The sequence below is a fragment of the Geospiza fortis genome, unplaced genomic scaffold, assembly GCF_000277835.1.
Source record: "Geospiza fortis unplaced genomic scaffold, GeoFor_1.0 scaffold1257, whole genome shotgun sequence".
NCBI classification, from domain to species: domain Eukaryota; kingdom Metazoa; phylum Chordata; class Aves; order Passeriformes; family Thraupidae; genus Geospiza; species Geospiza fortis.
Genome location: NW_005054658.1, coordinates 6,925 through 15,222, shown reverse-complemented (window position 1 = coordinate 15,222; position 8,298 = coordinate 6,925). Strand labels below are relative to the sequence as shown.

General features: G+C 53.7%; 1 protein-coding gene across 1 annotated transcript in view; it reads right to left on the bottom strand.

The window, feature by feature from the left end:
* Positions 1 to 8,298, bottom strand: part of LOC102041027 (myosin-6) — a 20,357-nt gene that overhangs the window by 9,422 nt on the left and 2,637 nt on the right. The window contains exons 9-34 of the mRNA XM_031064926.1: positions 7,762 to 7,945; positions 7,408 to 7,676; positions 7,030 to 7,200; positions 6,583 to 6,892; positions 6,405 to 6,466; positions 6,180 to 6,267; positions 5,978 to 6,095; positions 5,767 to 5,890; positions 5,440 to 5,576; positions 5,224 to 5,350; positions 4,987 to 5,115; positions 4,656 to 4,898; positions 4,246 to 4,422; positions 4,000 to 4,145; positions 3,832 to 3,922; positions 3,190 to 3,567; positions 2,974 to 3,100; positions 2,754 to 2,872; positions 2,144 to 2,340; positions 1,761 to 1,944; positions 1,520 to 1,685; positions 1,322 to 1,446; positions 932 to 1,240; positions 653 to 856; positions 324 to 449; positions 1 to 226 (exon numbers count right to left, since the gene is read on the bottom strand). The exon at positions 1 to 226 is cut by the window's left edge and continues 47 nt beyond it. Of these exons, the coding sequence (XP_030920786.1) occupies positions 1 to 226; positions 324 to 449; positions 653 to 856; positions 932 to 1,240; positions 1,322 to 1,446; positions 1,520 to 1,685; positions 1,761 to 1,944; positions 2,144 to 2,340; positions 2,754 to 2,872; positions 2,974 to 3,100; positions 3,190 to 3,567; positions 3,832 to 3,922; positions 4,000 to 4,145; positions 4,246 to 4,422; positions 4,656 to 4,898; positions 4,987 to 5,115; positions 5,224 to 5,350; positions 5,440 to 5,576; positions 5,767 to 5,890; positions 5,978 to 6,095; positions 6,180 to 6,267; positions 6,405 to 6,466; positions 6,583 to 6,892; positions 7,030 to 7,200; positions 7,408 to 7,676; positions 7,762 to 7,945 (4,537 nt within the window). The remainder of the gene's footprint in view (positions 227 to 323; positions 450 to 652; positions 857 to 931; positions 1,241 to 1,321; positions 1,447 to 1,519; positions 1,686 to 1,760; positions 1,945 to 2,143; positions 2,341 to 2,753; positions 2,873 to 2,973; positions 3,101 to 3,189; positions 3,568 to 3,831; positions 3,923 to 3,999; positions 4,146 to 4,245; positions 4,423 to 4,655; positions 4,899 to 4,986; positions 5,116 to 5,223; positions 5,351 to 5,439; positions 5,577 to 5,766; positions 5,891 to 5,977; positions 6,096 to 6,179; positions 6,268 to 6,404; positions 6,467 to 6,582; positions 6,893 to 7,029; positions 7,201 to 7,407; positions 7,677 to 7,761; positions 7,946 to 8,298) is intronic.

Genomic DNA, 8,298 nt, shown 5'->3' with positions numbered 1-8,298 from the left:
TGCTCTCAGCATTGCGCTTCTGCTCAGCCTCCAGCTCATTCTCCAGCTCCCGCACACGAGCCTCCAGCTTCTGCAGCTGCTTCTTGCCTCCTTTGAGGGCCAGCTGCTCAGCCTCATCCAACCTCATCTGCAGGTCCTTGATGGTCTGCTCCATGTTCTTCTTCATCCGTTCCAGATGGGCGCTGGTGTCCTGCTCCTTCTTCAGCTCCTCTGCCATCATGGCCGCCTGCCCGAGGAGAGAAGCAAGCAGAGAAGGAGGACCTCCTTCTCCATCACCCTCCAGTGGAAGGTGTCCTAGATGCTGGTCCCACCATGGCACTCACATCAGTGATGGCTTTCTTGGCTTTCTCCTCAGCATTCCTACACTCCTGGATGGCCTCTTCCACCTCTGTCTGCAGCTGGGAGATGTCAGCCTCCATCTTCTTCTTCTGGTTGATGAGGCTGGTGTTCTGAAGTTAGAGGAGAGGATCTCAGGAGGTGTCTCTTGAACTGCTGGCCCATCCTTCTTTAACCCCCCAGTACTTAATGACCACCTACTCCCTGCCAACTCTGCAGGATTAAAGGATCTGGAGATCTTGGTAACTCAACCCTTTAGAAGCCCACATCCATGGATGGAGGTGACCTCTATCCTTGAAGGTATGTGATATCTCACCTGTGAGTGGAGAAGCTGGCCCCTCTCACTGGCCTCAATTAGCTCCTGCTCAGCCAACTTGCGGGCCCTCTCAGTCTGTTCCACCACTGCCTGCATCTCCTCCAGTTCGGATTGGAGAAGGTTGTTTCTCCTCTCCACGATGGCAATATTCTCCTTCAGGTCTTCATTGGCTCTTACCACATCATCCAGCTGCAGTTGGGTGTCCTGTTGGGATAAATAAAATGGACATCAGCCAGCAGCTCAGAGTGCAGGGAAGATCTCCTTATAGGGTAATCCCACCTTGAGGTGAGCCTGGGCTCCTTTCAGGTGGGACTGAGCTTCAGCAGCCACGCGGTTGGCATGGCTGAGCTGAATCTCCATCTCATTGAGGTCACCCTCCATCTTCTTCTTCAGCCTCAGGGCCTCGTTGCGGCTCCGAGTCTCAGCGTCCAGCGAGGTCTGCAGTGAATCCACCACCCGCAGGTGGTTGCGCTTGGCCTGCTCCATCTCCTCATCCTTCTCGGCCAGCTTGCGCTCGTAGTCTGCCTTAACCTGGTTGAACTCCAGTTGGGCCCTCAGGATCTTTCCCTCCTCATGCTCCAGAGAGGCCTGGTGGAGACAGAGGGAAATTAGAGGGACACAGAGAAGACTAGGACAACATGGGACTCATGGGAATGTGATTTGGCTCACCTCAGCCTCTTCCAGTGCAGCTTGGAGCTCCAGTTTCTCAGCATCCAGCTGCTTCCGGACCTTCTCCAATTCATGGATGGTCTTGTGGCTGCCACCCAGCTGCTCCGTCAGATCCGAGATCTCCTCTGCTCAAATAAGATCTCATCAGACTTGGTGGAAAGTGGTGGAGAACAAGGTGGGCAGGCACCACAGTCTCACCTTGGAGGTTCTTGTTCTCCCTTTTGAAGGTTTCCAGGTGCTCAAGTGACTCCTCATACGCATTCTTAAGCTTGAAGAGCTCGGTGCTGAGAGACCTGGCCTCTTTCTGTGATGCCTCTAACTCCATCTGTGACTCTTCAAACTTCTGCTTCCACTCAGACAGGATCTGGAGCAAAGCAAGGGGTCACTCTCTGTCCCCATGTCTCCCATCTGCTCCTGTCTCACCACTGTGTCCTCCCACCTTGTCAAAGTTTCTCTGCTTCTTGTCCAACGCAGCTGCTGCTGCATTTGATCGCTCCACATCTGCCATCAGGTCTTCAATCTCATTTTGCAGACGGTGCTTGGTCTTCTCCAGGGAGGAACACTTGGCATTGACCGCCTCCACCGCCTCCTCAGCCTCCTGCAGCCGCTGGGCCAGCTTCTTCCTGACGTGGGAGAACACCTGGCTGTGGTGACCCATGGACCAAGTGGGCCAAATCAAAGCTTATTCTCCCTATTCATTGGCTGAGGCTCTGGATTTCTACCATCTCCAGATCCCTATACCTTCTCCATATTTTTCTACAGTGGAAGTGTATGCACTCTTCTCTGCCCCATAGAAGCTCCCTTCATGGGGAGATGACTCACTTGGCCTCCTCCAGTTCCTCAGTGCGCTGGATGGCATCTGTCTCATACTTGGTCCTCCACTGTGCCACCTCAGAGTTGGCCTTGGAGAGTGAGCGCTGGAGCTCAGCCTTGGCCTCTGTCTCCTCCTCATACTGCTCCCTCAGAAGGTCGCAGTCATGCCGGGCTGACTGCAGGGCATGGGCCAGTGCATTCTTGGCCTGGGAGGGAGAGGCAAGGAGTAGGTGAACTTGACCTACGTGTAGGTCCTCAAACTGAGTAAGCACCGGTATTTGTCAGCCAAACCTTCTCTAGATCATTCCAACCAAATTCAGCACATCTAGACCAAGAGTGATCTAAAGATGGGTACCTCTTGTCTGGCCCAGTTTGACTTCCCCTCATCCAGTGCCACTCAACCACCCATAGACCAACCCAGCTGCTTCAGAACTGACCTGCTCAGCCCAACCTCTCAGCTGTTAGACCAATGCAACCCAACTCAACCACTCTTAGATGCAACCACCCCACTGAACTGGCCTGAACTTGAATTCCATTTTGGTGCTACCACCATGAGGGTGAAGGACACCTTGTCTTGTGGCCCTCCTGGAGACCCTACCAGCCATCCCACAAACCTCACCTTCATCTCCTCCTCCAGCTGCCTCTTCAAGTCCTCCATCTGCTGGGTGTATGACTGCTTGCCCCTAGTTAATTGAGAGACAAGGGCCTCCTTTTCCTCCAGCTGGCGGGACAGCTCTCCTGCAGAGGTAGGGCAGGTTTTCAAGGTGTGGCAGGGATTGAAGATGTGGGACAAGGGCTGAGGATGTGGGATGAGGGCTGTGGTGGGTCAGGGTTCACACCATTCTCAGTCTGGAGCTTGGCCCGTTGGGTGCTGGTGTCATTGAGGACTCGTTGTGTCTCCTCCAGCTTGGCCCGGTGTTCAGCTGCCTGGTCTTCCATGGTGCGAGAGATCTTCTCCATGCCCACCTTGGAGAAGAAAAGTATGGAGGGAAGGAATGAAGAAGGAGAATGATGCCCATGGTGGAGATAAGATGTCCACCTCGGCTTCCTTCTACCTTGGCCTTTATCAGCTGCTCCATGTTGGAGCTGAGGTCATCCAGCTCCAGCTTGAGCTCACTCTTCTCCTTCTCCAGCTTCTGCTTGACGCGCTGTAAGTTGTCGATCTGCTCGCTGAGCTCGGCCACACTGTCGGCGTGCTTCTTGCGCAGCGCAGCAGCCGTGGCCTCATGCTGCAGCGTGGCCTCCTCCAGGTCCCGCCGCATCTTCTGGAACTCTGCCTCCCGCTTCTTGTTCAGTGAGGCGCCCCCCCCCCCCTCCCCCAGCCGCTCGCTGATCTCCTCCAGCTCCCGTGACAGGTCTGAGCGCAGCTTCTCCACCTTGGCTCTGCCTGTCCGCTCTGCTTCCAGCTCCTCCTCCAGCTCCTCAATCCGCGCCTGTGCTCCAGGGATGGAGCTGCTGTCAGCAGACTTGGCTCCACCCAAATCCTCTGCTCAACTCAACCAATTGAGCTGGAGAGTTTTCAACCCAACTCACCCCAATAAGCTGAAAACACTTCAGCTCATGCCAGACATCTGAACATTTGTCAACCAACTGAAAACTCCTAAACTCAGCCTAACCAGATAGAGACTCTTCACCTCAACCCAACCAGCCAGTGACTCTCCAGTCCAGCCCAAATAAGCAGAGAAGGGATCCCTCACCTGCAGCTCTTTCAGCTTCTTCTGGAGCTGCAGAGCCAGAGCCTGCTCATCCTCAACCTTGCTGTTCTGCTGGTTGATCTCAAACTCTTTCCTGAAAATGAAAGCAGTTACCAGTGAGGTCCCTGCCCTTGCCCCCAGTTTAGATTGAGGAAAGAGGTCCATTTTTACTTCTTGAGCTTCTCCTCCAGCTGCTGCTTGTCATTCTCCAGGTCCATGATGTTCTCCTGGGTTAGCTTCAAGTCTCCTTCCAGCTTCCTTTTGGCCCGTTCCAGGTCCATCCGGACCTTCTTCTCCTGTTCCAGGGAGCCTTCAAGCTGTGTGGAAACATGGAAATGGGGAGAACCTCAGTTTTCCATCATATCTGCCCCAGAAAGCTCCTTAGCACTACTCATGGTAGGACCAGACCACACTCACATCATCCACTTGCTGTTCCATCTTGAGTTTGGCCTTTGTCAGGGTGCTGACTTTGTCTTCCTCTGCCTGCAGGTCATCCAGTGTCTGCTGGTGAGATTCTTGCAGGGCCTTCTTTTCCTTCGTTAGTTTTGCAATGGTTTCATCCAGCCCAGCCATCTCCTCTGTGAGGTTCTTGACCTGAAGGAGGAGAAACACTAGGCCTCCAGCTTGGTACCAGAGGTAGGATAAAGCTGGGTGATGCTGCTGTTGTCCTTGGCCAATGAGGCCACTGCAGTGGTAGAGAAGCCAAAGGATGTTGGGTCTTCATGTAGCCCAGATCAACTAGCCCTGGATTTCCTCAACCCTACACAACCAGGTTGTGTTGACCCAAATCCCCACAACTTAAGGTCAAGACCTCTCTCCACCCTCACCTTGTTCTCAGTGGCATGTTTCTCCTTCTCCACCTTGGCCAGAGTCAGCTCTAGATCATCAATATCCTTTTTCAGCTCCGAACACTCATCCTCCAGCTTCCTCTTCCTAGCTGTCAGCTCTGCGTTCATCTCTTCCTCATCCTCCAGTCTCTCTGTCAGCTCCTTCACCTTGGCCTCCAGCTGGATCTTGTTCTTGATCAGCTGGTCACAGCGCTCCTCAGCATCATTGAGGTTGTCCTGCTCCTGTATTGGAGTGGTCGATGAAGTAGGGTGGCCCTGGAGGGCTGCTGGTCACCCTCCCGACATGGTTTTTTGAGGCAGTCTCACTTACGGCCTGCACTTGGAGCTGAAGGTCATTCTTCTCCTGCAGCATGGAGACCATCTTCTCCTCCAGCTCCTTGCGCCGGCTCTCCGACTTCTCCAGGGCCTCCTTCAGCCGCCCAAACTCTTCCTTCATGTTCTAAAGAAGAACGCAGGCGACCAGTAGCCGCATCCAATCCACTCCATCCATCAACCCCACCCAACCCATTTTGGATCCCAAGCTGCCCATCTCATCACCTCCTCCCACCTGCATCTCCTTCTCTGTCTCAGCACTCTTCAGCAAAGGCTTGATCTTGAAGTAGAGCTTCATCCAAGGCCAGTTCTTCACCCCCATGAAGGCCCTGATGTTCCACTGAATCACCAGCAGTGAGTCCCTAGAATGGTGACACAGATGTCACTATACCGCCAATCTGGTGACCCACCAGACATTCCTTCTCAAGGAGAAAGACCCTTCCCCTCTCACCGGCGCTCCAGGATCTTCTTGAACTCAATGCGCATGAGCTGCCCTCGGGCCTGAGCCTGGATGCGAGTGATGATGCGGGAGAGGCGCTCGTCCCGCATCTCCTCCAGCAGTCCCAGCAGCCCAGCCTTGAAGAAGACCTGATGGAGGAAAGAAGCAAATGAGAAGGTGAATTGGTTGGAAAGAGTTCGTGGACAGATGGATGGGTTGTTGGGGGAATGAAGCGATGGATGGTGGGGTGGATAGGCAGGTGGACACATCAGTGGTGAGACCATGGGGTCCATATGACCCCATGGGTGGTAGGACCATGGAGACACCATGTGCCCTTACCTTGGTGTGTCCAAATTTGTACTGGTTGTGGTCAATATCAAGGGATCCCAGGAGCTTCTCAGCGCCCTTGCGGCTGTCAATGAACTGCCCCTCAGGGATAGCAGCAGGGTTCAGGATGCGGTACCTGGTGACCAGAGAGGACATGAAAACCCTGAGGTCAGCCCCAGCGGGGTTGTCCACCCCATCCCCACATTTTCTCCTCTGTGCCTACCGCTGTCGGAAGTCCCCATAGAGGATGCGATTGGGGAAGCCCTTGCGGCAGATGCGGATGCCCTCTAGCACCCCATTGCACCGCAGCTGGTGCATTACCAGGGGATTGTCCATCACACCTGGCAGAGGGTCAGAGGGGTGGTGTCAGCCACAAGCCACACCTACCACCCTTTTCCCTGCCCTCAGCCCTGCTCTTTGCTCACCTGGCTCCTTCCGCTCATTGGGGATGATGCAGCGGACAAAGTGAGGGTGGGTGGTCTTGAGGTTGGCCATCAGCTTGTTGAGGTTCTCCTGTTGAGGGCGGGAGGAGAGAAGAAGCTGACTAATGAGAGAGCAAGAGAGGGTCTGTGGGACTGAAGGGGTCTTCCATCACTCAGGAGATTGTCCTCCCATTGCCCCAAACTGGGTCCACTATGTACGTCACTCACCCGATGCAGGGCTGAGACGGTCTGAAAGGAGGAACCTTTCTTCTTGGCTCCTTTCCCCTTCCCTCCATCACCACCTGGAGAGAAGACAGGTAGGGTAATACAGGAAAGAGGATGACTAGTGGATAGTAGTCTTCTCCATCAACTCATTGATCCATCACCCTATCCTCCATTCACCCACCAGCATCTGCTCCAGCATAGTTGGAGAAGAGATTGGCCAAGAGCTTCAGGGCTGATTTCTGGTAGAGCCCCACCACTGTCTCATTGAGAGGGTCCTTGTTCTTCTCCAGCCACCCAATGATGTTGTAGTCCACTGTGCCAGCATAGTGGACAAGAGAGAAATGGGCCTCTGGCTTCCCCTTGACATTGCGTGGCTTCCCAAAGTTGGCTGACTTGCCCAGGTGATTATCAAAGAGCTTGGCCTTGAAGGTCATGTCTGACGCTTTGGGAAACATGCACTCCTCCTCCAGGATGGACATGATCCCCATGGGCTAGGAAGAAAAGTGGTGGTAGAGGACACCAAGCACAACCCTGCTAACCAACTTTGGGGCTCCTGGCAGGCTCCAGCTGAAAGGGCCCTTCCCCCAAAGTCCTTTCAGCCCCCACGAGACCCTGGGGGAGGTGGTACCTTCTCAATGAGGTCAATGCAGGCCTGGAGGTCCATGCCAAAGTCAATGAACTCCCACTCAATGCCCTCCTTCTTGTATTCCTCTTGCTCTAGCACAAACATGTGGTGGTTGAAAAACTGCTGCAGCTTCTCATTGGTGAAGTTGATGCAGAGCTGCTCGAAGCTGTTGAACTTGGGAAGGAGACAGAAGATGAGATTAACTGGATCAAGTAAACACCCAACAGGGTCTACAGAATGCCTGATGAGATCCATAGGTGAACCTGAGCCCCAGCTGGGTCAACAGAATGCCCAGTAGTATCAATAAAGTCAACTCAACACCCAAGAGGATCAACACAACCCCCAAGAGGAAAAATACCCTGCCACCTCCTCAGTCCTCACATCAAAGATCTCAAATCCAGCGATGTCTAGCACACCGATGAAGTACTGCCTTGGCTGCTTGGTGTCCAAGGAGTTGTTGATCCTCACCACCATCCAGTTGAACATCTTCTCATATACAGCCTTGGCCAAGGCCCCGATGGAGTAGTACACCTGCTGGACATTCTGCCCCTTGGTGACATATTCATTGCCCACCTTCACCCGGGGGTGACACAACCCCTTGAGAAGATCAGCTGAGTTCAGCCCCATTAAGTAGGCTGACTTGTCAGCATCTGCAGAGCATCAAGAAAAAGACGTGCTGTCAGATTCCACCTAACCTGGTGACCCCAAGACCCATGTCATCCCGTACCCACTCACCTTCAGTACCATCTGGCTCTGCCTGCTCTTCACGTTGCTTCTGCTTGAACTTCATGTTGCCGAAGTGCATGATGGCACCCGTCAGCTTGTAGACACCAGCCTTCTCCTCAGCCGTGAAGCCCAGGACATCAAAAGCGCTCTGAGTGATAGGGAAAGGGCCTTGCCACCAGCTGTGGTCATGGCCCTCTGCTGGCCACCATTTGTCTCTCTGCCCTTCCAGCTCATCAACTCCTCCGTCCATGTGCAGACTCATCCATCCATGGACTCACCCATTATGGATTCACCCATCCATCCATCCATCTGAGGACTCATATATCCATGGTTCTGTCTGTCCATCCATCCATGGATCCATCAATCCATCCATCTGAGGACTACATCCATCCATTTACCTATCCACAGACTTTTCTAACCATCCATCCATCCATCCATCCATCCATCCATCCATCCATCCATCCATCCATCCATCCATCCATCCATCCATCCATCCATCCATCCATCCATCCATCCATCCATCCATCCATCCATCCATCCATCCAT